This window comes from Phacochoerus africanus, chromosome 4 (genome assembly GCF_016906955.1).
Source record: "Phacochoerus africanus isolate WHEZ1 chromosome 4, ROS_Pafr_v1, whole genome shotgun sequence".
NCBI classification, from domain to species: Eukaryota; Metazoa; Chordata; class Mammalia; order Artiodactyla; family Suidae; genus Phacochoerus; species Phacochoerus africanus.
Genome location: NC_062547.1, coordinates 74,851,100 through 74,878,600, shown reverse-complemented (window position 1 = coordinate 74,878,600; position 27,501 = coordinate 74,851,100). Strand labels below are relative to the sequence as shown.

The 27,501-nt window shown below is 55.9% G+C and overlaps 1 protein-coding gene across 1 annotated transcript; it reads left to right on the top strand.

The window, feature by feature from the left end:
* Positions 1-404: 404 nt before the first annotated feature.
* Positions 405-27,501, top strand: PIAS4 (protein inhibitor of activated STAT 4). Its single transcript, XM_047777504.1, has 11 exons — positions 405-487; positions 5,624-6,050; positions 18,743-18,827; positions 19,282-19,323; positions 19,721-19,811; positions 19,923-20,051; positions 20,140-20,245; positions 23,057-23,130; positions 23,214-23,374; positions 26,191-26,321; positions 26,654-27,501. Exons 1-11 carry the CDS (start codon positions 461-463, stop codon positions 26,920-26,922), a joined length of 1,542 nt encoding a protein of 513 aa, XP_047633460.1. The 5' UTR covers positions 405-460; the 3' UTR covers positions 26,923-27,501.

The following is a 27,501-nucleotide window of genomic DNA, read 5'->3' as shown; positions in this document are numbered from 1 at the left end:
GCGCCTCGCTGCACGCACTGGCAGCTGCTGAGCCGGCCAACTGTCTTCTCCCCGCCCCCACGCCACCGGGCGTCCGGTCAAGCACCTGGCAGCCGCCTCGCACCGGGGACCCGCAACACCTTGCTGCATTGTTGTCGCCTCTGCCGTCTACTCCCTCCCAAGACAGGACCCAGCACCCACCCCTACCTGTGCGGGACTCGTGCCCCTTTAAGAAGCTAGACGCAGCCAGGGGTGGGCGTGGTCGCTGCGAGCTAAAGAGGGGGCGGTGTCGGGCCACCCTGATTGGCCCGAGGCCCGGGCGGTGGCCGCGCGCGCCTGCGCAGTGCGCGGTCGCGCGCGCCGCGGGGAGGAGGGCGCGCGGGTGCTAATTGGTCGCGGCATAGGCCCCGCCCGCGAGTGGAGGGCAGTCACGTGACGCGACGGCTGGGGGCTCCCGGCGCGGGGGACGCTGGTGGCCAAGATGGCGGCGGAGCTGGTGGAGGCCAAAGTGAGTGAGCGGCCGCGGCGCCGGCCCGGGAGGGTGGGGGGTGCGTGGACCGGGCGGCAGGCCGAGGTCTGCGCCTTCCGCTCGGGGTTCTGAGACACGGCCCGCTCGCAGCTCGGCGTCCGGCCTCCTCGCCCGCCCCTGGTCCCCGGACTCCGGGTGCGGGCGGGGCGCGGGGAGGCCGGGGGCGGGGCCCCCGAAAACCTCACCCCACTCTTCGCCCTGGGGGGTCGGCCCCTGGGCTTGAGCTTGGGGTCCCCTTCTCCAGCTCGAGCGGTTAGGATACCTACACATCTCCCTAAACACGGGCACAGGGCCGCGCCTCCCAGCTTGAGGCACAGTCCCCACGGACAGCTTGACGGGCTGAGCTGCTTGTCTTCTCCGTCCCAAACAGGGGTCCGCGCTCTTTGGCCTTTGGGATTGTCTGCGCGTCTTCTCTCCCGCCATGGCTGCCGTCAGGGTCTTAGCCTCCTCGCCCCAGCCGACTAGACTGGGGTTGGCTACTCCTTGCTCAGAAGGGTCCCCTGACTCTTCTGCCACCGCTTGCACCGTCCGGAGTGATGAGCTGGGGTCCTCAATGTCCCCCCAAAATAGTGTGTCTCTTGGGGTCTGTACGCTAAACTGGTGTTTGGGGCGGTGTTCAGCTCCTGCTCTGGTTCCAGAGCCCCGCCTCCCTCCCGACACCTTCCTCACCCTGGAGTGGGCTTGGTGTTAACTGAGTGTGCTCCTCTGGGATGGAGCTCTGGCCCCTGTGTCCAAGACCTTCCCATCTCTCTCCTCTCAGTCTTCGGTTCTGAGCTCTGCCTTCCTTCTCCCTCTTCCCCCTTAGGACAGCATCTATGCCCTTTTGGACTACTTCTGGGGGTTCTAGTCCTCACCCTTGCGGGATCAGACTCTTATTTCCCAACCTTGGCTGTTTCCTCTGTATTCTACTCCATTGTGGATCTACTGCTCAGATCACACTCCCTTTCCACCTAGCCCCAGAACCCCTGCTTTTGCACCCCAGCTTTGGCATCTGAGGCCCCTCTCTCTTTTTTCTGGTCTCTCGTGTTGGTCCTTGGAAGGTCTCTGACCGACTGCAGGGTAGGCTTTTTTCTGTAGGGTAGTTCCTAGTGCTTCTCTGCTGTATTCCTGTTTGGGGTCCAGGTTCCACATCCCATAGATACCATCCCTTCTCTTAGCTTAGGGTCCTTTTTAACCCTCTTGGGACTAAGCTGGAAGCATCAGTTTTCCAGGGATGTATTTTCTTCAAGGTAGCCTCTCTGAGGTGAGGCTCCAGAACTCTTGCCCCTGACTGCACGAGACTTCTTCTGTAAGAAGTTTACTCAAGGCCGCAGATCTCAGGGATGTAGAGGGCAGGACCTTTGCAGGACTGAGGCACCCCCACCCCTCTGGTCTGTCCTCCCCAGGGTCTTGACCTGTAAATGTTTTCTTTCCCTTTCCTTACATCTCCCTTCCCTTCCCACTGGGATCTGAAATGAAGCCCTCAAGTTTCTGTGATTATAGGGTATTACCCTCCCTTCACCCCTGAGCTCCCTCCCCCTGTACCTAGAACACATGCTTCTGCTCCTCTGGAATTTTGAGAAATTGAGTACCTGCCCTAGAGATGTGCAAGCCCAAGGCAGCAGCCTGCAACCTGAAGTCCCCTGGAGCCCTGAAATTTAATCTCCTCTGCTGTGGGGTTTTGGCTCTGGGCTCCCACTGCTCCTCCAGCCAGAGAGTGGGGTCTGAACTCTTATACCATTCAGGGCCTTGAAATATGATCTGATGAACTCTGCTTGACCCTCCAGTGGCTGCCCCCCAACCCCAATTAAATCAAGTTGACCCTTTTTCTTGTCTTTTGTCTTTTTTTTTAAAGCTGCACCCGCGGCATATGGAGGTTCTCAGGCTAGGGGTCTAATTGGAGCTATTGCTGCCGGCCTACTCCAGAGCCACAGCAACGTCAGATCCGAGCCGCGTCTGCAACCTACACCACGGCTCACGGCAACACCGGATCCTTAACCCACTGAGCAAGGCCAGGGATCAAACCCACAACCTCATGGTTCCTAGTCGGATTCGTTTCCGCTGCGCCACGACGGGAACGCCTTATAATTTTTTTGTCTTGTCTTTTTTTTAGAGGACCCTTTTTCAAGTTTTCTAAAGTGTGAGCCTCCATTCAGGGGGGCTCAGGACTGCAGCATAGCTTGCTCTGATTCTAGGGAGACTTCTTTTTCCTCCAGTGCTTTGCTGTCACCAAGAAGTGCTTACTATACGTCTCATTGAAATGTCTCCCTCTTTTAGGAGCTTTCTCACCCTTTTGTAGTGAGAACCAGAGATTTTGTCTTTTGGAGTGCAAAATGGGCTGGTTCGAGGGGAGGGTGAAGGGGGCTTGTTGATAAACTTGGAAATCTGAGACTCTTAACCTGAGAGGGGGTGGTCTAGAAAGTCCCTGAGAGGAGCGTGCATAGTAGTTTGCACGGAGCTCTGATTTCCTGGAGAGAGGAGCCCCTAAGTTGAGCACAGCTACTCTATCAAGGCTGTTGTTTCTCTAGGCAGCTCCAAAGGAGCCTAGAGTTGAGGCTCTGGAAGCTGCTGGGGCCTGGCGCTGTTTATAAACACAGATCCGTGGGGCAGGGTCAGTATGAAGCCACAGCAGGAAGTGTTCTGCAAAGCGCTTGGGGCTTCTTCCTGAATGTTTGCGCCCTGCTCGTGCGCCCCCCCCCCAACCAGTGTCAAGGGCAGGCTCCTGGGTGGTGGCAGCTGCTGAGAAATACGAGTTGTGAACATATGGCAGCTTGAGGGGTGTGCCCCAGGATGCAGGAGCAAGAGGTGGCTCCGGATGTCCAACCTGGTGGACAGGGTAGGTGGGGGCAGGGGATCCCAGGGGCGGGGTGACTCCAAAAGGCCAAGCCCACCTGCCTTTGGCTCCGTGGCCAGTGGTCAGCTTCCACATGACATCGCCTCTCCCCTTGAGTGCTTTGGGCCTCTTCCAGAAGAAACATCTTGTCTGCAATCTTTTCTTCTCTGCTCAAGGTGGGAAGTCAGGCCGAGGGAGGTAAAGCCTCTTTGTTTTCAGAGTGTTCAGACTCTCCAGCAGGCTGCTTAGGGCCCTGTGAGGGGGTGTGCTGGGGATGAGGGGCCCCCAGGCAGCTGGGTGTGAGTGGAAGTAAGCAGCTCTAGGAACCTGATGCTCTCAAGTCCAAATGCCAGCCCTGCTGTCCACACTCAGGAAAGCCTTGGGTCAGTTGCTTCCCTCTTGGAACCTCAGTTTTCTGACCTGTATAGTGGGCATGAGTCCTTGTGAGCATAGTGACCGTGAAGGCCCTTGTGCTTGCCATTGGCGGACACTCAGTGTCTGCAGTGCAGGAGTAGAAAGAAGATCCTGCAGCAGGAAAAGTGTCCCCCTCAAGGCTTTGCTGGCCAGGCAACCCTGTAGGTTTGTTTGTGTCATTTTGAGCCCAGCACACCCCTCTGCTACCAGCAGAAGCCTAGTGCTGTACATCTGGAAGGGATGTTAGTCAGTTCCCACCTTGACTGAAGTGCTGTGAAGCCTGGCAACAGGCCAGGGTCACCTGGGAACCTAGGGCAGAGTCTGAACTTGAACCCAGGGCTCCTGAGCCCCAGGGCCATCATCAGATTCCATGGCTGACTCTTAAGCTGCCGGGAAGCAGCAGCCTTCTGGCTTTGAGGCCACTGCAAGAAGAGCTTGGCAGGTGAACCGCCTACCTCTGACTGGCAGACTTTTTCTAGTTGAGTTTAAGTGATTTATTGGTTTTTTGGGGTGCTGTGCTGCCCCAGGCATGTCAGCTTTTCACATCCACTGTTGTCGCTTATACTTTTTATTTTTCCCTTCCCCCTAGAAGTTTCTTTTCCCCATTACATTTCACTTATCACAGGCCAGCTTCAGGGCTCAGCATGGGTGGCCCCTAAACCCTGCTGGCCTGTCTCTCCAGGATATGTTGCTTTAGTAGCATATTGGGGAGCCCAGAGTGTCACTGAGGGCAAGCTACCACCAGTTAGTTTCACTGCACTCTTGTGTTTGGGTTGACTTCGTTGGAGGGGCCCTGTGAGGTCATCACCTGCCTCAGCCCAATTAACAGCATCTATGGCTGCTGGATCCCGGTGCCTCTGTCAGCCTGATTTTGCCCCCAGGGGACACTTGGTGATGTCTGTGGGACATTTGTGGTTGTCAGGACTGGGGTTTTGGGTACTCCTGGCATCGAGTGGGTGGAGCCAGGGATCCTGCTTCACACCCCACCTTGCCAGGGACGGCCCCATCCCAGAGAATGATCCAGCCCTGGCATCCACGGTACTGGGGAGGAGGCATGCTGGTGAGCCCCGCAGACGCTTTGATGGCCTCGACAGTGCTCAGCTCTCTGGTCGGTGCTGGGGCAGCCTAGTGGGGAGGAGCCACCCCTAGCTTCAGAGATGAGTTTGGATCTTGTTCCTAACTGGGGCTCACTCCAACCTGGTAGGAGTGTTTGAAGGATCAGAGTCAAGTTTATAATCACACAGCCTGCTCAGTCCCCTTCAGGTGAGTTGTGCCTAAGGAAGTGGTGGCTGCCGTCCTCCAGACCAAAGGGAAAACATGTTTGTGGCTGATGTTGGTTGAGCACCCACTCTGCTTTGCGTGAGTCACCTCATCTGGTCCTTTCCACATCCCAGTGAGGTGGACATGCTGTCCTCCCTGATGAAGAGACTGAGAGTCAGAGAGGCCATTGGTGTTCTTGGCTGGAGAGTAGTTAAGTCTGTTTACAGGGAACCAAGATTCTCAGGTCCTGCCCTGGGGATGCTTTTACGCTTGAAGATGAGAAAAGAAAGAGGACCTAAAATAGAAGTAGTTTGTGGGGGGAGCAGTTGGAGGAGCTTTTGCTGCGTTGGCGATGCTGAGGAAGGTTGGAGGAGGTGGAAGGGAGCAGGGCTGAGCTGGGAGGGGGCACAGGGAAGGGTGAACCAGCAGATTGAGCACAGGCATGGAAGTGGGACCAGGCATGGGCCAGTGGGACGGGTACCGAAACTGCTGCCTCCTCCTTGGGGGGCTGGGCTGGCCAGCCGCTGGCAGGGTCTCACTTCACTGTCCCTCCACTCAAGGCCCAGGCAGCCCCTCACCCTGGCAGCATCTCTCTCTGAGCCTTTTTGTCTGTGGTTGCTCTTCCCCAGAACATGGTGATGAGTTTCCGAGTCTCCGATCTTCAGATGCTCCTGGGTTTTGTCGGCCGGAGTAAGAGTGGACTCAAACACGAACTTGTCACCCGGGCCCTCCAGCTGGTTCAGTTTGACTGTAGCCCTGAGCTGTTCAAGAAGATCAAGGAGCTCTACGAGACGCGCTACGCCAAGAAGAGCTCAGAGCCCACACCCCAGCCCCACCGGCCCCTGGACCCCCTGGCCATGCACTCAGCCTATGACCGGGCCAGCTCGGTGCCCAGGACTCCCCTCACAGGCCCCAACATTGACTACCCCGTGCTCTACGGGAAGTACTTAAACGGACTCGGACGCTTACCTGCCAAGACCCTCAAGCCGGAAGTGCGCCTGGTGAAGCTGCCCTTCTTTAACATGTTGGATGAATTGCTAAAGCCCACAGAGCTGGGTGAGTCCCTGCTGTCCCTGGGGGAGGCCCACCTTTTGAGTTCTCCCAGCACCAGAGGCCAGCCACGTGGCCAACCCGGAGTGTTTTCTGGGGAGTGGGAAGGGCCAAGAGGCTGTGAGGGGATTACCCCTCCCAGGAAGCACAGGGGCTACCTTTGGGTCCTTGAACTAGGGACCTATTATCATGTGGGCAAGTTACCCCAAATCTCAGTGGCTTGAAACAGCTAACACCTATTAGGTCTGTTTCTGAAGGTCAGAACTCGGGAACGGCCTAGCTGTTCTGGCTCGGGGGCGCCCAGGGAGTTACAGTCAAGGTGGTATGGTCAGGGGCTGCTTTGTCAGAAGGCTCGGTGGGGGCCGGGGACAGGGCCACTTTCTCATGTGGTTGCTGGCCGTTGGGTGGAGATTCCAGTTCTCGCCACATGGGCCTCTGTGGCCTGCTTGTACTTGAGAGTCCCCCTGCATGGTGGCATGGTGGCTCAGACTCAGAGGTGGGGAGGGGAGGGAGCTGATGGGGCAGTGGTGGGAGAGGGCGAAAGTGTGTGTGCGCACGCGCACATGGGAGTGCTCAAACCTGCTGGGAGCCTAGATCTCCCTCATAACCTCAGCTTGGAAACGGCATCCTTCTGCTTCTGCCACATTCCACTAGTCACAGAGACCAACTCCGATACCCTGTGGTACACTGTGAGGCTGGAGGCTTGATCTGACTTTCTCTCCTTCCTCCACAGAAAGCTGCTTCCTAGTAGGTAGCTTGCGGGAGTGACTTTGGTCAGTGGATTCAGGCCTGTCAGCATGGGCAGGTCAGGGCTTGGCTAGGTGTGCCCCCAAGGGACAGGGTATAGCCAAGGCTGGAGGAGATGATGCCAAGGAATCTCTTGCTCGTCTCTTTGTCGCTCAGGTTGACTGAGTGTCATGTAGGTAGGCCTGGGTCCCTCCTGGACAGCCTTGATGACCGGGCTGGGGGTGGGTGTCAGCCTGGACCTAGCCTCAGGTGCTGTGAATTCCGGCCTGGGAGGCTGACCGGCCCCAGCTTTCTGGGTCTCCCAGGCTCCAGAGGGTGAGCAAAATGCGATGGGACTCTTGTCACTCCTCAGGTTTTAGCAGGTCCCTGAGTGTTCTTGGAGACCCCTCCCCCCATTCCTCCACCCAGTCATTCATACAGCATGTATCTCTGTGCTTGTTGAGTGGGCATCCGCTCTGGGATGCAGCAGGGAGCAGTCAGAGCCCCCACCCTTGTGGAGGTTCCCTTCTGGCACCCCTTGTTTGGGGCTTCAGGGTGTCCTCAGCCTGTGCTGGTGCTGTGGGGTTCACATAATAATGGTGGGCCCCGGTCATGAGTTGGGCCCTGTGTGCTGTGGCAGAGGTCACAGCCCCTTCACCCCCCTGCCCAACATGTCCCCAGCTGTGCGGCTCAATCCCTCCCACCCTGCTGACCCAGCGGCCTGCCTTGCTAGGCCAGGGGGCCCCCCTCTGTACACAGGCTTTAGTTCCAGACACATGCTGGCTGGCCCCCTCCATCCTGCCGTAGGTGGGGGAAAGGGGAAGGGTGGCTGCTACCTCTTGCCCCCTGCCTACAACCCTTAGACTTGGTGAGGGCGGGCCAGAGGGGCTGTGGTTCCAGGAAAGGCTGCGGGAGGTGGAGGAAGGCACTGCTGGCCCTCTACTGCCTTCTCTCTGGCGTGAGAAGGTATTTCCCAACTGCCCCCAGATGGGGGGCAGGTTAACCTGCCACTACCTATCATGGGGGTGATGTGGCAGCACTGGGGACCCAAGGCCCCTTCCTGAGTTTCTCCAGGACGACATTCCCTGTCTCTGCTCCCCACAACCTCTCTGTAGATGCCAGGACCCACCCACTACCCGCCCCCACCAGGCTTTAGGACCTCAGGACTGGCTGGCTGACTGGTTCTGAGGTTGAACTAACGATCCAGACTCTTAAAGACTCTAGTGTGATGTTTGTAACAGGGAAGCTGGGTTTTTACTGGGAAGCTGCAGAGCCAGCTTGATCATGAGTGGGGGCCGGGGCTCGAGATGACTTTGAACTCCCTCCCCCGCCTGGACCATGGGCTTCCTTCCTGCTCAGTGAACATGCAGTCATTCCCGCCCCACAATGCATCACTTTGCCCTGAGCCCCCGGGGACCCTGGTCACCTGATCTCCGGGAGAGTCTGCTCCCCTGTCTACACCAGGAATTGCTCTGCTGGCAGCTCAGAACAAAGAGGCCGACCCCACCCTGCCTTTGCTCCCACCCACTCCCCTGCCCCTATCCTGGGGTGTACCCTTTTCCCATGATCCTGTTTCCTCAGGGACTCTCGGGGGCTGCCCGGTTTCCTAGGGAGAGGCCTCAGCCAGCACAGATGCCAGCCTTGAAGCAGTCTGGTCCCCTCTGTTCGAGAACCAGCAATTCTGCCCACCCACCCCTCACCCTGGGTCCCCACAGTGAATTCTGCAGTGCTGGCATTGCCCAAGAACCACTTCAGGAGGCTCTAGCACAGCCTGCTTCCCCTTCCCCCTCACCTCTGGTCCTGACCTGCCGACCCAAATGAGGCCCAGTCTGGTCCTGTTTCCCTGGAAGAGCCGCCAGCCGGCTCTGGGATGGAGACTGCGCCAGGCGGACAGGAGACATAAATCACGAAGAGAGGAATGTTCGGGTTGGGGGAGGGGAGGGGAATAACAGAGCCACAGACCCAGAGCTGCAAGGACCTTAGGAGACAGATGATCCACTCCAGGGGGTGGGGTGGGGTGGGGGTTGGCACCCAGAAAGGTCAAGAGACTGGCCTAAGGTCACACAGCACCCTTAGGGAGGGGCTCCAGGTGCCTTGCTCCCCTGTGGGCAAGCACCGATTCTGAACCACAAGGAGGTTCTGGACTGCGGGCCTCCTCTTAGGACGGGGAGCCCAGCCATCTTCCCCTCTCTAGTCTGGAGATGGCTGGCAGCCAGGCCCACGGGGGCAGAGGTGGAAGGAAGCCTGTGCTGCCCAACCACAGGAGAGATGGGGGGCATGACACTGCTGCTTGGGGCTCACTGGGCATCTTATGGCCTGAGGGCCCCCCAAGCCTGGACACTTGGGGTGTCAGCCACCAGAGTCTGCCTGGGGAGCCCTGACCTCCCCATCAGGGCACACTGGGGAGAGGAGGGAAATGCGACCTAGTTCAGCACTGCTCTTTGTGGTACTCAGCGTTCTGTGGGCAGCGCCTTGTGGGGAGGGACCACTCACGTGGCCCAGCACAGTGAGTGAACTGCCCCTGGCTCTCCACGTGCCTGGGAAGTGGTCATCACTCACAGTGGTTGAGAACTGCTGGTCTAGTGCCTGCCCTGTCATGTAGGGCCTGCATATGTCCCTCATTCAGGCTCTGAGCCCTTTGGCTGGTGTTGCCCAACTAACAAGCAAGGTAGTGGGGTCACCGGCCTGGCATGTTTTGCCAGGAAGCTCCCCTAGAGGTGACAGAAGAGTGACAGGGTAAGGAATGCTCTGATCAGGGAGCACAGGGTTCCCAGGGGGCCAGTCAGTACTGAGCACCCCTTATTGCACATTGGGGCGGTGGCAGTCAGGAAGGTTTCCTGGAGGAGGTGGCATTCCTATCCAGAGTGAGGGATAAGTAGCAATTAAGCTAGACATAGAGGGGCAGGGTTGTGTTCCAGGCAGAGAGTTGGTGAGTGGAGGCCATTGTGACCAGAGCATGGTGTGGCTTAGGCTAGGAGTGGGAGTGCAGCCTGGATATGGGCAGCAGGGGCCAGAAAACACAAGATGGGTGGGCCACTGGGAATGGTGGGGACCAACTGGGCTGTCCTGACTGCTTAAGCTTTTCAGGACTTGTTTTCTTGTGTCCTTTTTGAGGTGGGTAATATCCCTGAGGCACAAAGAGGCAGAGTGGCCTGCCTGCCACCCCACAGCCTGTTGTGGTCCACACCAGGCCCAAGGGCCTTCTTTGGCATCCTCAGGTCCATCTCTTCCCCCATATCCCACTTCCAGGGATGGGTGGTCTGATCCACTGGGCTGGCTGGGGCATCCCTCCATCCATGATGGTGGTCAGGGCTCTGCCAGCTCTGTAGCAGATCCTGCTGGACCTCCATCTCTTGTGATCCCCTCACCTCCTGACTTTCTGCCTGCCCCTAGTTTTTACATGCCCAGCCTTCTCCCTGGTTTCTTCTGCATGCTTCCTCCCAGCAGCCCAAGGAAGCAGGTCAATTCCTCCTCTGCTCAAAACACTCTCCTGATCTGATTTTTTTGTCCTGTTCCCTCTCTGCTCTCACTTCAACCCCCTTGCTCACTTCACCCCAATCTCCTCCAGCACTCCAGCCCTGGTCCTGCCCCAGGGCCTTTGCCTGTGCTGTTCTTTCTGTCACACTCTTACCCAGACACTCACATGGCCCTTCCTTCCCCAGCGCCTCATCTAAAGCTCACCTTCTCCTTGGCCTTCCTCAGTACCCTCTCCTCTAATGCCTAGGACTGATTTGTTCCCCATTACACCCTAGGACGGAGCGTGGTGGGGGTAGCATGAACAATGGAGAGAGTGAACACAACTTTAACCTAGAATTCTCAAGCCTGTCCTTTAGTGCTTGTTCCTCCCATAACCCCACCAGCAGGAAGTCTTGGTTCCTTGCTCTGTGAATGGAGGAGCTGGGATTTGTTTTTGTTTTTGTTTTTTTTTTGTCTTTTTAGGGCCACACCCTCAACATATGGAGGTTCCCAGGCTAGGGGTTGAATCAGAGCTATGGCCACTGACCTACGCCACAGCCCACAGCAACGTGGGATCTGAGCTGTGTCAGCGATCTACACCACAGCTCATGGCAATGCCAGATCCTTAATCCACTGAATAAGGCCAGGGATCTAACCTGCATCCTCATGGATACGAGTCACATTCTTTTCCACTGAGCCACAACGGGAACTCCAGAGCTGGGGTTTGAACCCAGACCCCCTAGCTGGGGCTTGTGGTGCTCATTTACTCCCTGCTCTTGGTGAGGGGGCACCTCCTCCAGGAGGTCCCCACCATCATGGCTGGGGAGGGGCCTTGGCCTGGAGGAGAGGCCTTGAGGGCTCAGGGGCAGTGGGCTGCCAGCTGAGGGGCTTCAGGCCAGTGTGAGGGAGACCAGTCCCATTGATTACATTCTTAAAAACTCCTTTCCATTTTATTTAAACTTGTGAAAGTATATGTTCATCATAGAAAAACACAGGTTAACAGCAAAGAAGCTCAGCTGCTGTCCTTTTCTCTTCAGGGCAGGCCTCTGTCAGGTGCTTCTCTTTTCATGTGCCACCTATCCTAGGAAGTGTGGTGTGTCCTGACTGCTAGTTTGTCATTCTCCCCCAGTATATCGTGAGCACCTGCTGAGGTCATTAAATATCCTTCGCTGTTGGTGGTTTGCAAAGCTGTCTGGCAGCCTCCTGGAGATGTGGGTCCCAGACCTTCTGTTGGGGTCTCATGTTGAGCCTGGGGGCTGATTCCCCACCTCTGTGGTTTGCTTGCTCCTCCTCAACTTCCAGCTTTCCTGAGGACCCTGGAGCAGGGGTTTTCTCTTTAGTCCTGGATATGGGAAAATTGTAATTCTTAGGAGGTGAAGTTTTTGGAGAAAAATGGAGCAAGGAAGGAGGTGGGGAGTGCCAGAATTGTTGGTAGGTTGGGATGGAGGTTACAGTTTTTAAACAAAGGCACTCAGGGGAGTTCCTGTTGTAGCTCAACAGAAACAAATCCAACTAGTATCCATGAGGATGTGCGTTTGATCCCTGACCTCGTTTGGTGGGTCAGGGATCTGGCATTTCTGTGGGCTGTGGTGTAGGTCGCAGATGTGGCTCAGATCCTGAGTTGCTGTGGCTCTGGCGTAGGCCTGCGGCTACAGCTCCAATTTGACCTCTAGCCTGGGAACTTCCATGTGCCATGGGTGTGGCCCTAAAAAAGAAAAAAAAAAAGGAAAGGCATTCAGGGAAGGCTTTCATTCCAGTGACATTTGCACAGACTTAAAAGACACCAGGGCTCTATAGAGGAGGAATGTTCTGGAAGAGGGGACGGCTGGCAAGTGCAAAGGACCCTGAGATGGGATGTTCTTGGCAGGTGGGGAGCATGAAGAGGTGGCCAGGGTGGCTGCTGTGGAATCAGGGCCACCAGGGTTGGAGACAGATCGTCCCCTAGGCCCTGAACTGGGGGAGCCAGGAGACCAGCAGGGGTTCTGCATGCTGCCAGGGGAGTACTGGTCGGGAAGGGATCACTCTGGGCACATTTGGAAATTGGTGCAGCAGGCTGGGCCGAGGGAGCCTATAGTGGGGGATGGGGGCCAACTCCCGCATCTTGGTCCTGAACAGCTGGAAGGGTTGGCCTGCCACAGGCGGTGGATGGCATGGCAAAGGCCCGGGTTTGGAGGACCCCTGCCCCCTTCTGATAGTGCATCATGCACTGTGTCCCAGCTGTGGCAGCAGCTCGCCTTCCACCAGCCATTTGGGTTCCTGAGGGAGCTGTCAGTTACCCTGGGCTGATGGCACAGCAAAAAAGCGGATTGGGGAGTTCCCGTCGTGGCTCAGTGGAAATGAATCTGACTAGCATCCATGTGGACGAAGGTTTGATCCCTGGCCTTGCTCAGTAGGTTGCTGTGAGCTGTGGTGTAGGTCGCAGACACAGCTCAGATCTCACGTGGCTGTGCCTGTGGCTAGGCCAGCAGCTACAACTCCGATTTGACCTTAGCCTGGGAACTTCCATATGCTGAGGGTGCAGCCCTAAAAAGACAGACACAAAAAAAAACCCCAGAAAAGTGGATTGGGAGGTCATCCTCTGCCCCTGCCGTAGCCTCACCTAAAAGTAGGAGTCCTTCCAGGCGTGGGACCAGTCCTTCAGCGACCTTTCTCTTAGTTTCTGTTTTCAGAGTTCCCTGGCGCCCCCTCCCCTGCCTCCCAGAAGACTCCGAGGGGTGAGGAAATGTTTTTGACTCCTCCCACCTTTGCAGGCCAGCTCAGGTGTGATGAGGTCCCCTCCCCCCATGAATCACTGCCCCAGGCTCTTTGGGCAGGTCTGGGCACAGCTGCAGGTAGCCTACAGGAACCCTAGCCCTCCAATTAGGCGGCCCTTCTCTAGGGCCCCTACCTGGACACCTCCACCAGCAGGAACCTGAATTAGCAGCATAGCAGTTTCAGCAGCCACCCCTTGGAGGGTACCCAGACTTGGGTGGGGATGGGGTATGAACCCGAGGATGAGGGTAGGGTATCTGGCTTCTGTGCCTGATCTGCCTTTTTTTTTTTTTTTTTTTTGTCTTTTTGCTATTTCTTGGGCCGCTCCCGCGGCATATGGAGGTTCCCAGGCTAGGGGTTGAATCGGAGCTGTAGCCACCGGCCTACGCCAGAGCCACAGCAACGCGGGATCTGAGCTGCCTCTGCAGCCTACACCACAGCTCACGGCAACGCCGGATCGTTAACCCACTGAGCAAGGGCAGCGACCGAACCTGCAACCTCATGGTTCCTAGTTGGATTCGTTAACCACTGCGCCACAACGGGAACTCCCCTGATCTGCTTTTAAATTGAAATTACCTTTGCTTTTATGTTTTCCCATTAACAGTTGGTTTACAGTTATCTTTGCCTTTAAACAGCCTGCTCCTTGTGGTGCTTTGAAAGTCAGAAGATTCTGAAGCGGAAATGGGACCAGCTGGGCCGGCCTCATGGCCCCCTGCTCCCTACTGGCCCCCTGCCATGCCCTCTCTAGTGGCTTTCATGTTACAAAGTGGGGACATGGAGGCAGAAACTGTGTGTCTTGCAAAGCTGAAAGTATTTACACTCTAGCCCTTTATAGGGACAGTCTGCTTCCCACTGTTCTAAGGGGTTTGCAGTCTTAAAGCAGAGGCCTTACCTCCCCCAACTCCAAGGCTGTGGTTGTGGCCAGTTCTCAAGCGCCCTCCCCGAGAGGCGGCTCTTGCACAGACCCCCGCCTCCCTCAGTTTTGGTTACACAAATATACTGTGATATGCTATGCACGCCGCTCTGCACTTGCTCTTCTCACTTAAAACCATCTTGGGGATTAGTGTTTACTGGAGCACAAAGAGCTGCTTGATTCCTGACTGCCTGTGTTCACTGTAGCATAGTATTCCTTCATCCTGTTCCTTTGTGTGGAGCCCCAAAGTAGACCGTGTGTGTGTGTATTTAGGTTGTTAACATTCTTTTGCTGATAAAAACCATCCCGAGTCATGTCTGGCTGTGGGCCTTGGTCTTCCCGTGTCTGCAGTTGCCGCTTCCTGAGGTGTTTGTTGTTTTGGCACATTGTGCCAGCTTACCCTCCCTAGAGGTTTTCACTCCTACCAGCCACAGCCTCATCAACTTCTATCAAACTTTTCAGTCACTTCCAATCTTTCAAACAGATGATTTATTAGTAGAGTGGCTTTTGTTATTTTTGGATTTTTGTGAGGGGTTTTGGCTTCATCAAATTTATTTATTTATTTTTTTGGCTGTGGCATGCAGTGGCTTAACGTGGGATCTCAGTTCCCAGAGCAGGGATTGAACCTGGGCTGCAGCAGTGATGCCCAGTCCTAACCACTAGACCACCAAGGAACTCCCTTCAGTTTTTTAAAATTGTTTGATGTATTTATTTATTTTGATCCCCCCCTCCCTTTTTTTTTCTTTTTTGGTTGCCCCTTGGCATATGGAGTTCCCAAGCCAGGGATCAGATTCAAGCTGTAGTTGCGGCCTAAGCTGCAGCTGTAGCAACCCTGGATCCTTAACCCATTGTGCCAGCCCAGGGACTGAACCTGCATCCCAGCGCTCCCAAGACACCACTGATCCCATTGTGCCACAGAGGGAACTCCTATTTATTTATTTTGGCTGCACCCATGGCATGCGGAAGTTCCCAGGTGAGAGGTCATACCCGTGCCACAACAGGGACTCAAGCCACTGCAATGACAGCGCCAGATCTTTAAGCTGCTACACCATAGGAAAACTCCAAATTTATTTTCAAATTGAAATACGATAGACTTACAACCCTGATATTAGTGTCTCATATGCAAAATAATGATTTTGACATTATTATTTGTTACAGAATGATCAACACTTCTCAGTGCAGTTTTAAATTTTTAAACATTGAGGTGTAGTTTACATACAGTGAAATCCATAGACATTTAGTGTGTAATTTGAGTTTTAGCAAATGAATGTACCCGAGTAACCCCAATGCCATCAAATGTGGAACATTTCTATCACTATTAAGTTCCCTCAGGCCCCTTCCCAGGCAGTCCTTGCCTCCCCCAGACCCCCATAGGCAACCACTGTTTTGAGTTCTATCACCATAGATGAGTTTTGCCTGTTCAGAACGTGACATAATCCACATGCAGCGTGTACTACTTCACATCTGCTTTCTTTGGCTCAGCGTTAAAGCTTTCAGATTCATCCATGTTGGTGCATAGATTGTGAGTTATTTTATTGTATGAATGTACCACAGCTTATCCACTTGTTCTTCCGTTGCTGGGCACTTGGGTTGTTTCCCATTTAGGGCTACTAGGAGTAAATTAGCCAGGTGTCCTTGCACAGGTCTTTTTGTAGACATATTTCCATTTATTTGGGAAGCACCTAACAGCAGATTACTGGTTGCAGGGTAGGTATATGTTTAACTTTATTAGTAATTGTCCAGCGGTTTTCCAAAATGACTGCATCACATTATAGCCCCCTACCCACCCATCTACCCCTCCCCCAAGAGAGTTGTGGTGCATCCTCACCAACACTTGGAATCCTTTTTCTTATTTTAGCCACTGTAAGTGGATGTGTAGAGGTTTTAAACCAATCTTGAATTCCTGGGCCAATACTTGGGGGCCCTGGCTGTATGCATGTATGTGTATACACACACACACACACACATTTTTTTCTCTTTAGGGCCACGCCAACGGCATATGGAGGTTCCCAGGCTAGGGGTCAAATTGGAGCTATAGCTGGTGGCCTTTGCCACAGCCATAGCAATGCCAGATCTGAGCAAAGTCTGCCACATACACCCCAGCTCATGGCAACGCCAGATTCTTAACCCCCTGAGTGAGGGCAGGGATCAGACCTGTGTCCTCATGGATACTAGTAAGGTTCGTTTCTGCTGAGCCACAACAGGAACTTTGCTAATGTTTTGTTAAGGATTTTTTCTTCTTCTTTTTATGGCCAAACCTGTGGCATATGGAAGTTCCCAGGCCAGGGATCGAATCAGACCTGCAAAGCAATGCTGGATCTGAGCCACATCTGCAACATACACTGTAGCTTGCAGCAACACTGGATCCTTAACCCGCTGAGCAAGGCCAGGGATCAAACCGAATCGTCACAGACACTATGTTGGGTTCTTAACCCACTAAGATGCAATAGGAACGCCTGAATTCAGGGTTGTTGTTGTTGTTGTTTTTAACTTAAAAAAGTTTTTCAAACTTTCTATATCTTATGTTGCCAGTTTTGGTGATTTGCGTCTTTGGGAGAATTTGCTCATTTCATATAAATTGTCGAATTTATTGTCAGGAATTTGCTCTTTATAGCCCCCTGTTGAACCAAAAGGCTGTATGATCTGTACTGTTCATGTTTCATTTCTTTTTATTTTATTTTTGTCTCCTTAAGACCGCACCTGTGGTATATGGAGGTTCCCAGGCTAGGGGTTGAATCGGAGCTGCAGCTGCCAGCCTGCACCACAGCCACAGCAACTCAGGATCCCAGCCACGTCTGAGACCTACATCTCAGCTCATGGTAATGCTGGATCCTTAACCCACTGAGTGAAGTCAGGGATCGAACCCACGTCCTTATGGATGCTAGTCAGGCTCGTTACCGCTGAGCTGCAACAGGAACTCCAGTGTTTCTGTTAGTTTGTGTTCACATGATCTTATTGTTTAGCTAGTTATTTATCAAAGAACTGGCTTTGTTGGCTTTGTATTTCATCGATGTCCATCTTTATCTCTAATTTCCTTTTTTCTAATGCCTTTGGCTTTTACTTTGCTCTTCTTTTTCTAGCTTCTCATGGAGGAGCATGTGTCATTCATATTAAATCCTTTTCATTTCTTTTTTTTTTTGGCCATGCCTGCAACATAGGGCCAGGGATTCAACCTGTGCCACAGCAGAGACCCAAGCCACTGTAGTTACAATGCCAGATCCTTAACCTGTGCCGTAAGAGAATTCCTCATTCCTTTTTTGGGGGGGGGCGGTGGCAAATGCCAGATCCTCAACCCTCTAGGCCACCAGGGAAATCCTTTCTTTTTTTTTTTTTTTGGCTGCTACCATGACATGCACAAGGTCCCAGGCCGGAGATCAAATCTGCACTACAGCAGTGACCCAAGCCACAACAATGATAATGCTGGATACTTAATGTACTGAACCACCAGGGAACTCCTTTTTTTTTTTTAAATGGTTGCACCTGCTGTACCTGGATGTTCCCGGGCCAGGGATTGAATCTGAGCCACAGCTTCACTGGGACAAGCCAGGGATTGAACTTGAGACTCCACAGTGACTTAGGCCTTTACAGTCGTTTTCTTAACCCATTGCGTTACATCATTCTTTTTTAATAGAAGCATTTAAAGCTATAACTTTCCCTCTTACAACAGCTTTAGCTGCCTCCCACAAGTTTAGGAGTATTGTTTTTTTTTTTTTGTCTTTTTGCTATTTCTTGGGCCGCTCCTGCAGCATACGGAGGTTCCTAGCCTAGGGGTCAAATTGGAGCTGTAGCCACCGGCCTACACCAGAGCCACAGCAATGTGGGATCCGATTCACATCTGCAGCCTACACCACAGCTCACGGCAGTGCCAGATCCTTAACCCACTGAGCAAGGCCAGGGATTGAACCCACAACCTCATGGTTCCTAGTCGGATTCATTAACCACTGAGCCACATGGGAACTCCTATATTTTCTCATTCAGTTCAGGGTGCTTTCTAATTGTGCCTGGGGTTCTCAGTGCAGTTATGACTGAGAGTGAAGAGCCAACTCTTCAGCACCAAGGTCTCTGTCCCCTGGCAAACTTTGCCCCAGCTTCTGCACCCAGTGCTTTGTGACAGTGATCAAGGCTTTGTGTACGCTCTTCCCGCTGCCCTCCTCAGGCTTCCTGCTGTGAGCCAGGCCAGGCTGCTCTGTGACTCTTATTCTGTGTACTTGGAATTTCACCACTGGTTCCTTCCTTATCTCCTTGACCAGCCCGTGAGTGCCTCAGGTGGGACCTTGTTCAGTTTGTCCCCATCCCCTCTGGCAGTGCTGTGCAGGGGCCACTGAGAACTCATTATGTGCAGGGCCTGGGCTGAGTGCTGCACAGTTGGACAGGCGCTCACCATTTGCCCAGAACAGCCCTGTGACCTGGGGACAAAGTTGTCGCTGGTGTCTCACAGATCTGGAGAAGGTGGCTGGCCCGAGAGCACTCGGCCTGTCATTCTGCATCCTGCCAACCCAGCAAGGCTCTTCTCCCCGCACCGAGTCCTCAGTTCTCAGTCCTCTCGAGTAGCTGCCTGAACCCCAGAGGGCTGAGAAGCCTGTTGCTCCAAGAGTGGCCCTCAGTGGAGGACATGGACGGGGATGTGAGTGTTCCCTGACTGTAGGCTGCAGTAAGTGGCCCCTTCTTGGGCCCCCATCCCTGGCAGCCCCCGAGTTTGTCCCACTTACCTCCATCCCAGTCCCCTGGCCACGTGGGTGGGGCTCAGCCTCCCATTTCCTGCTTCCCAGTCTGAAGAGGGACAGGCCTGTAGGAATGACTGTGGCACCCTCATCAGGGACCACTGTGACCCTGACCCTGAACTTGTCTCCAGTTCCACAGAATAACGAGAAGCTTCAAGAGAGTCCGTGCATCTTTGCCTTGACGCCCAGACAGGTGGAGCTGATCCGGAACTCCAGGTGCGCCGTGCCTGCTCCTTGCCCGCTGCTGTTGCGGACCAGGAGAGCCATCCGCCAGGCTCCTGGCAGACCCTGGACCTGGCATGGTGGGAAAGGGAGGTCCCTATCCCCTGCTCAGGGCACACATGCTCTCAGCACCTTTGACCCACAGCCCTGAGGTGGGCTGGTTTGGGGCTCCACCTCTGCTCTCTGAGGCTGTCACTGCTGGGGTGGGCCACACCCCCAGCCCTCTTACTATCCACACCAGACCATATTTTCCAAAAGAAAGGAGGTCATTTGCCCAAGTCACTAGTGAGTAAACGGCAGGAGAAAATATTTTAGGCAGTACCCCCTTGGCCTTTGGTTGCCATGGGAGGTAGCAAGTTATTCCACTTGGTTGGTCCTTGTAGAAAGGTCAGGGTGGCTGCTGGGTGCGCTCCCCGTCACTGACCCCTCCTCTCCTCCCCGAGCACAGAGAACTACAGCCCGGGGTCAAGGCCGTGCAGGTCGTCCTAAGGTAAGTAGGCCCAGGTGTTCCCTGACCCTGGGAGAGGGAGGGTATGGGATGACATGACCTTGGCCCACTTCCCGCTCTTCTCCCCTGGTGGCCGAAGCCCTGCCACATCCTGTCTCACTCCCTCCTGACGGCCCCTCTCAGACCCTCCTGCTCCTCCCTCCTTTCTGGCCTTGCCCATGGGTGCACCAGCATCCGGCCCCACTCAGGCCAGACACAGGGTCCCCGAGACCACCCCCATACACATGCACATACAGTCCAGCATTAAGATCTGCCTCAGGGCCAGAGAGGGGCCCTGTTGCCTCCACCCTGGCCCCCATCTGTCCTCCCCTCCCCTCCCAGGAAGCCCTTCCCCCCCTGCAAGGTGCCCATGGACCTATGGTCCCCATTGTCCTTGCAGAATCTGCTATTCAGACACCAGCAGCCCTCAGGAAGACCAGTACCCACCCAACATCGCCGTGAAGGTCAACCACAGCTACTGCTCTGTCCCGGTGAGCCGGCAGCTCTGGATCTGCTGCGGGGGGTCGGGCAGAGTGCGGAGTGGAGGGGGGGACACAGAGCAAGTACCATGTGGTGGTCTCAGCCGGCCTGTCTGCTTCCAGGGCTACTACCCCTCAAATAAGCCTGGAGTGGAGCCCAAGAGGCCGTGCCGCCCCATCAACCTCACCCACCTCATGTACCTGTCCTCGGCCACCAACCGCATCACTGTCACTTGGGGGAACTACGGCAAGGTGAGTGGGCCCTGACTTCCCCCTTCCCTTCCCCTGCCCACCCTGTCTCCAGGCTCAGCCCTGACTCCCCTCCCCTCCCTGCCCCCAGAGTTACTCTGTGGCCTTGTACTTGGTGCGGCAACTGACTTCCTCCGAGCTGCTGCAGAGGTTGAAGACCATCGGGGTCAAGCACCCGGAGCTGTGCAAGGCGCTGGGTGAGCCCCAGGGCCTTCTGTGTTGGTGGGTGGGGCTCCCCGAGGTCCCTGGGGGTGGCCATGGCTTCATCACTGCCGACCACCACCTTTTTTGGGCGTGAGTCATAGGCCTGGTCCTCAGGAGCTGTGGCCTGTGGGAGGATGTGGACCTCCCAGGGTCCAATCATCACCCTGGGGGTTAGGGAGCTCTGGAAGGTCTCTGGAGGAGGGTTGCTGTCCGTCAGTGCAAGGGCCCTGTGGCAGGGATGAACTAGGCATGCTGACAGACCCCAGTGAGCCCAGGGGTGGGGGCCATTGTGGTCTATGGTGCAAGAAGCCTTGGAGAGCTTGCAGGCGGGGAAGACCCCAGGCAATCAGTGTTCCGCTCAGGTGCTTCTGGCTGCTGTGCAGGGACAGGGTGGGTGGGGGCCAGGAATTGGGGACGGGGCAGAGAATAGGTTCACAGTTAGGGGTACTCACCATGACTGAGGTCTAACCAGGAATGCTGAAACCATTAGTTTTTTCCTTTTTTGTACTTTTGTACTTTTTTAACTGTGGTTTGCTTAAGTTCCTAGGCCAGGGATTGAACTTGTGGCACAGCAGTGACAATGCTGGATCTTTAACCCACTAGGCCACCAGAGAAGAGAAGTCCTCCTGCTTATATTTTTATCAACCAAAAAAAAAAGGGATGGGGATGCAAAGAGCATAAAAAAAGAAAAAATCAAAACCACCAGTTCCGTAGTCAGATAGAACCTCCTTGTGTCCTGCCCTGGAGGCTGCCCAGCACACAGAATTCCCTCTCTGGTTGCCTGAAGGCCCTTGTGGAATAGCTTCTGACTCCATCCTCACAGCAGCTCTGGGCAGTGGGGTCTGGCTATGTCTCAGTCTGACCAGTGGGGACACTAAGGCACAGCATGGCAAAGTTAGGGCTCTGTGACCCCAGGGCTCAGCCTAGCACCCCGTCCTGCCACCTTTCTCGTTTCTTCAACCCCTCCCCCACCTGCCTGTTTTCCCTGTGGGGACAATGGGCAACATGATCAGAGGAGGCAGGCTTCCGGCAACAGCCTGGTTGGCTGCAGTGCCAGTTGGCAGGTGCAGGGATTGGCGCAGGGCTGGGCAGGGCTTAGCTGGGCACCAGTGAGCCACAGGGTGGGGACAGGCACATGGAGGCCTGGCTTAACTGCTCAGCGAGCAGCCAGGTGCCAAGGCCTGCGGCGGTGCAGGGGGCCGCAGCTGCGTATGTAGAGGTGCCCGGGACAGCCGGGCCCTGCTGGTGTGGGCAGAGCTTCCTCTCTGAAGCAAGCCCTCAGCTTCCTTCCCACAGCCAGCCTCTGGCTGGGCATCTTCGCTTCTGGGTTCCCCTCTAGTTGCAGCCGGGAAGTCCTATTCTTTGTCCCACCTAAACCCTTCCCACTGTACATGCCCTCCCTCTCTGAGGGGTGGAATGAGGCTTTGCTTTGAAACATGGTGCATACTGCATCCGTTCTCAGCTGCCCTGAGTCTTTTTGAGGGGCCGAGGCCTCTGGAGGTACCATTAATTAGTGCTTGTTAGCCAGAAAGGGGAGGCAGGTGTCGTGGACTGAGGGGCAGTTCCAGCCCTTAAGCAGAGTGACCGCCACTCTGCAGGGCCCAAGGTTGGTTCCATTCTGAACCATCTGGGAATGGAGCTTAAGAGCATGCCCTGCTCAGGTTTCTCGGCCAGCCTCCCTGCGCCCCCTGCAGGTTGGTCCCCAGGGCTGTAGTGGGTCCCCAGGGCTGTAGTGGGCCAGTTTCCTTCCAGCCTTTTTTCAGCCTTATGTACTCATAGTTGGGCAGCCCTGTGGTGGGCACCTGCTTTCTTCTCACCTGTTGGAGAAGCAGACTCTGATCCTGCAAGGGAGCCTTGCTTGTGGGCTCACTCCTGCCCCAAGGGTCCATGGTAGGTGCTCCCGCCCTGGGGCTTCTCAGCCCTTGGAGTGGTATGGGCTGCCCTTGTGCTTTTCATCAGAATTTACAGTCAATAGCAGGTGGCTGTGGCAGCTCTTTGCTGCCCAGATCTTTCCCAAAAGTCCCATGGCTCCTAAAAATCCCCAACAGGGCAGGATTGTTAAGGGGCCTGCCCCCTTGTCCTGCACCAAGGTTGTTGTCAAAAATAAGTGACTGTTGGGAGTTCCCGTTGTGGCGCAGCAGAAACGAATCTGCCTAGTAACCATGAGGTTGCGAGTTCGATCCCTGGCTTCGCCCAGTGGGTTAAGGATCCAGCATTGCTGTGAGCTGTGGTGTAGGTCGCAGATTGGGCTCAGATCTGGTGTGGCTGTGGCTGTGGCTGTGGTTGGGGCCATGGCCAGCAGCTGTAACTCCGATTAGACCCCTAGCCTGGGAACCTCCATATGCCTCAGGTGCGGCCCTAAAAAGCAAAAAAAAAAAAAAGGGGGGGGGGGAGGGTGGGGCTTTGGAGTTCCCTGGTAGCTGAGCAGGTTAAGGATCTGGCATTGTCAATGCAGCGGCTTGGGTCACTGCTGTGGCGTGGGTTCCATCCCTGCCTGGGGAACTTGCGCATGCCAAGGGTGCAGCCAAAAAAAAAAAGTGGCCGCTTGCCATGGTTTTTTAACATAGAAAGAAGCTCCTCATAGTCCCAGGCCCTAGAGCTAAAACTTGGGTCTCATCATCCTGGGAGGTGGATATGGGGTGTTCACTGTGTGGACTGTTGCCTCCCTGAAACAGGGGTGTTGAGGGTGCTCCCTGCTGCCCTCCTGAGCATCTCTGGGTGCTGGGGGAAACCCACCGCTCAGCCCCAGGCCTGCAGGTGCCTCTGTCCCGTCACTGCTGACACTGGCCTCCCCTCTCCCACAGTCAAAGAGAAGCTGCGCCTGGATCCCGACAGCGAGATCGCCACCACAGGCGTGCGGGTCTCCCTCATCTGCCCGGTGAGTCAGGGTGTGTGGGTCCCTCCCTCCCTGCTGCTTACCTGGGGGCAGCCACTCACACTCCTCGCTTCCTGCCCCCGCAGCTGGTGAAGATGCGGCTGTCGGTGCCCTGCCGTGCAGAGACTTGTGCGCACCTGCAGTGCTTCGATGCTGTCTTCTACCTCCAGATGAACGAGAAAAAGCCCACCTGGATGTGCCCGGTGTGTGACAAGCCGGCCCCCTATGACCAGCTCATCATTGATGGGTGAGTCGCTGGGGTGCATGGGGAAGGGGGCTAGCTGCTGCCCGCCGGGCTGTGCCAGGTTCAACCCCTTGCCTCTCTGGGCCTCTGGAAGGAGAAGCGGGGTCAGGCAGCTTCTGAGGCTTCTGTGGCTCCACCCGCTGGGACCTCCAGGCTACCCAGTGATGCCCCATGGCAGCTCTGTAAGCCCCAGGTTGCAGAGGGAGGCCGATGTCAGCCAGCAGGGTCTTTCCTCTATGTGTGACAACAGTGTAGCTTAGGGTTCAGAAGTGGGGCTCTGGGCCCAGGATGTCCACTGTTACTCTTATGTGACCTTGTGTTCTTGGAGTCTGTTTCTTCCCCACGTAAAACAGGGACCCAAGAACCTGTCCCAGGCTGCTACACGATTTGGGGAACTGGTTCCTGAAGGGAGTTTAGCACAGGCTTGGTCACATCCTCCACATAGAAAGGTGAAGGGCACACTCATCTCCCCAAAACTGGCCATGCCTTCTGTTGGTCCCTTTCCTAGGCGGTGCTAGTGTGTGGCCAGGCCGTCCCTCGAGCCTTACCAGCAGGCCCACCCCACACCACAGCGGGACAAGGAGAAGAAGGCCATTCTCCTCAAAAGGGAAACTTTACTCAGGTCTTAAGTTTCCAGAAACCGAGTCCAGCACCTACCTGACTGACCAGCTCCTGCCAGTTGCCAGCCACACCCACTTCTGTCCGCAGAGCTGCAGCTCAGGGAGGGAACTGGGCGGCTCAGCCATGAGCGGCCATGGGGCAGCATTGCACGGACCCTGCCCACATGTGACAGCCGAGATATGGCTGGGGTGTGTGCTCTGGGGAGGGGAGTGGCCCTGACCTGCAGTGGCCATGTGTGAATTGCCCCCATGGTCAGGTACTCGTCTCCATCTGGTCACTGCGCTCGAGGTCTTGCACGCCCTCCCTTCCAGCTGTCCAGGGAGGTAGACCTTGATCATCCCCACCTTACAGATGAGCAGACTGAGGCTCAGAAGGGGCAGCCTCCACCCCAGGGTCCCCCAGCTTACAGGTTGCCTGGCTAGGACTTGAACCCCAGTCTGGTTAGCCCTGAGCCTAGGTCCCCTCCCAAGAGGGGCTGAGCTACCACCCCCACGCTGTCCAGCCTCAGGGTGAGGGAGGAGGCCCCTGGGGCCAGGCACAAGGGCTGGGCCTGAATGGCAGCTCTGTTCCCGGCCTGGCAGCTGTGCGGCCTGGCGCCTGCCCACCCCCCAACCCTCCCCAAGGCCTGAGCAGGTCACTCAAGCCAGGATGATGGTAACTGTGACAGCTCTAGGGACAGCAGGGCTGGGGCTGGGCATTGTAGCTGCATCCAACACAGACTGCGATTCCAGCAGCCCATGGGGCCTTGATGTAACCTGGGAGGTTTTCTAGAGGAAGGGTCCTCGATTCATGCATTTATTCCTCGAGGCTCTGCCACTTTGTTTCTGGCCCTAGCTGGGTGATGTAGGGGTTCCCAAAAGGACTCTATCCCAGACCCTGCTTTTAGGGAATTCCCACCTGGGCATGTGGGATGAGGACCAAGCCAGACCTAAACATTCCTGTTGCTTGTGCTCTGCCTTGAGGAGAAGAGGCACCATAGAGTAGGGCTTTGGAGGCTGAGTAGGAGTTTTCCAGGTGTAAAGTGCGTGGCAGAGCTGTGTTTCTGGGGTATTTTTTGGGGGGGCTCTTTTTTAGGGCCACACTCATGGCATATGGAGGTTCCTAGGCTAGGGGTTGAATCAGAGCTGTAGCTGCTGGCCTACGCCCACAGCCACAGCCACTCCAGATTCGCACCAATTCTTCGACCTACACCACAGCTTACAGCAGTGCTCCTCATGGATACTAGTCGGGTTCATTACCGCTGAGCCACAACAGGAACTCCAGAGCTGTGTTTCACACCATGGTGACCCCTGAGGCGGTGGTGCTGGGAAGGGCTCCATCAGCTACAGAGGGTATCCAGGGCAAGACCTTCCTTCTGTGTGATCATGACTGAGGTGGTTGAAATCCCCTGGGGGCTGGTGCAGTGTTAATGTTGAACAAGGGCTGGGGGCTCTGGTGGGTTCCCTGTACCTGGCCTGGTGTGGGCACTCGGCCCCTCCTGAGATCCCCACGGCTGCGGGAGATGGTGGGCGCTGTGCCTACCTCATCCTGCAAGTGGAGAGACCAAGGCCCATGGCAGGGGTGAGGACCAAAACCCCAACCTGCTGCCACCTGGCCTTGTGGCCTCAGGGGACTCACTCCCCCTCTGTGAGCCTCAGTGTCCCCAGCTATAAAACTGGGCTTGCTGGCTGTACCTCAGGAACAGTGCCCAGGACTGTGGCTTGCCATGGGCACCTTCTGGGGGTGCTGCTAGCCATAGAGGCACCACGTGGGCCTGCTCTGCTGCCAAGTGAACCCAGAGCTTCTTGGGGGCTTTGAGCAGCATGTATCTCCTCTCTGAGCCTCATTTCTTCCTCTGTAAAAAGAGGGGCAGCACAGAGTGAGGATGGGAGGATGGGGACCCCTCCGATAGGGGGGCCAGGTGGACAGGAACCACCTGTGGCCCCCCCAGTTCCCATGTTCTCAAGCAGCTGGTGGGCGGGGCCCCGTTCTCTGCCCGTGGCCAGCTATCACCAGCTGTCACCTTGCCGCAAGTGGTTAACTGCAGGCCCTCCTGGAGGGCGCAGTACATGTGCCCACCCCTTCCCCCCAAACCTCAGGGTCACCAGGCCTGGCCATGCTGTCCTGCAGCCGCTTTTGCAGAGCAGGAAGTGGTTCAGAGAGCACCCCGCCCCATTCCAGGGGAGCAGGAGTCAGCACCCATTCCTCCCACCCCCCAGGCTCCTCTCCAAGATCCTGAGCGAGTGCGAGGATGCCGATGAGATCGAGTACCTGGTGGATGGCTCGTGGTGCCCAATCCGTGCCGAGAAGGAGCGCAGCTGCAGCCCGCAGTGCCCCATCCTTGTGCTTGGTGAGGCCTCAGCCGGGCTCTGCCCGAGTCCCTGTTCCTGCCGGGCAGTGGTGATTTCTGAGTTTGACGTGTATGCTGCCATGTGGCCTTTTACTTAAAACACAACCACCCTTATGGAGTCGATCCCCCTGGAGCTGGGCAGCCAAGGCAGTTAGTGAGCACCTGCTGGGTGCCGGCCCGTGCAGAGCACCGTGGCCTGGCAGTATCAGGCCACCTCATCTTGTCCTCTGAGATGTGCTTCCCTACAAGGCTGCCTCTGCCCCTCGCCAGCCTTGACTTCCCTGCTCTGTGGGTCAGTGGCCATCCTGAGCATCTGTCCCTGTCTCCCACAGGCACCTCGGACGCCAATGGGCTCCTTTCTACCCCCAACGTCAACGGCGGGGGTGGTGGCGCACTCGGGGGCGCAGGTGGTGGGGGCGGTGCGCCAGGCGGTGTGGAGAACGGGAAGCCGGGGGCTGACGTGGTGGACCTCACGCTGGACAGCTCATCTTCCTCAGAGGAAGAGGAGGAGGAAGAGGAAGATGAGGAGGACGAGGACGAGGAGGGCCCCCGGCCCAAGCGCCGCTGCCCCTTCCAGAAGGGCCTGGTGTCGGCCTGCTGACCGCTCGCTGCCAGCGGGACACTCGACTTTCCTGGTGCTCACCACGCGGAGGGGCGCAGGCGGGCCTTGGGCACAGAGGGAGGAGTGATTTTTTTTTTCTTTCTTTTTATTGTTGTTCATTTTGGTTTTCCACCCCTTTCCCTGGCTCCTGGCACCTGTACCTCTGGACTCTCCTATTGGAGGATTAAAAAAAAGTAAAATGACAAAAAAAAAGTACAAAAAAAAAAAGAAAAAAGAAACAAAACTCAAACTTAAAAAACAAAGCAAGCCACCCACATAGCTGCTTCCCCAGCCGGCGTCGGAGCCCTGAAGTGGAAGTCGGAGCCAGAGCCGACCTGGGAAGGGCGGGTGGTCCCAGGACCCCGAGCCTCCGGACGACCATTCCAGCTGGTGCGAGGGACCGGGCAGTGGGGGCGTGGGGAGGACTGACGGGCATGCGGCCCTCTCCCCAGCTACAGCCACGACTCTTGACATTTGTCTGTTCCTTTGCTTTCTCTCTCTCTGCGAACGTGTCTTCTCCTGAGAGCCTGGAGCAGGGAGCGTTTTAGCCAAGAAGCCATGGAGTGGGGGGGACAGGGA

Bases quoted from the DNA above. Each gene is read 5' to 3' on its own strand.
- PIAS4 (XM_047777504.1), top strand. From the start codon at position 461: ATGGCGGCGGAGCTGGTGGAGGCCAAA. The intron at 488-5,623 runs GTGAGTGAGCGG...GCTCTTCCCCAG, and splicing joins CGGAGCTGGTGGAGGCCAAA to AACATGGTGATGAGTTTCCG. The intron at 19,324-19,720 runs GTAAGTAGGCCC...TTGTCCTTGCAG, and splicing joins GCCGTGCAGGTCGTCCTAAG to AATCTGCTATTCAGACACCA.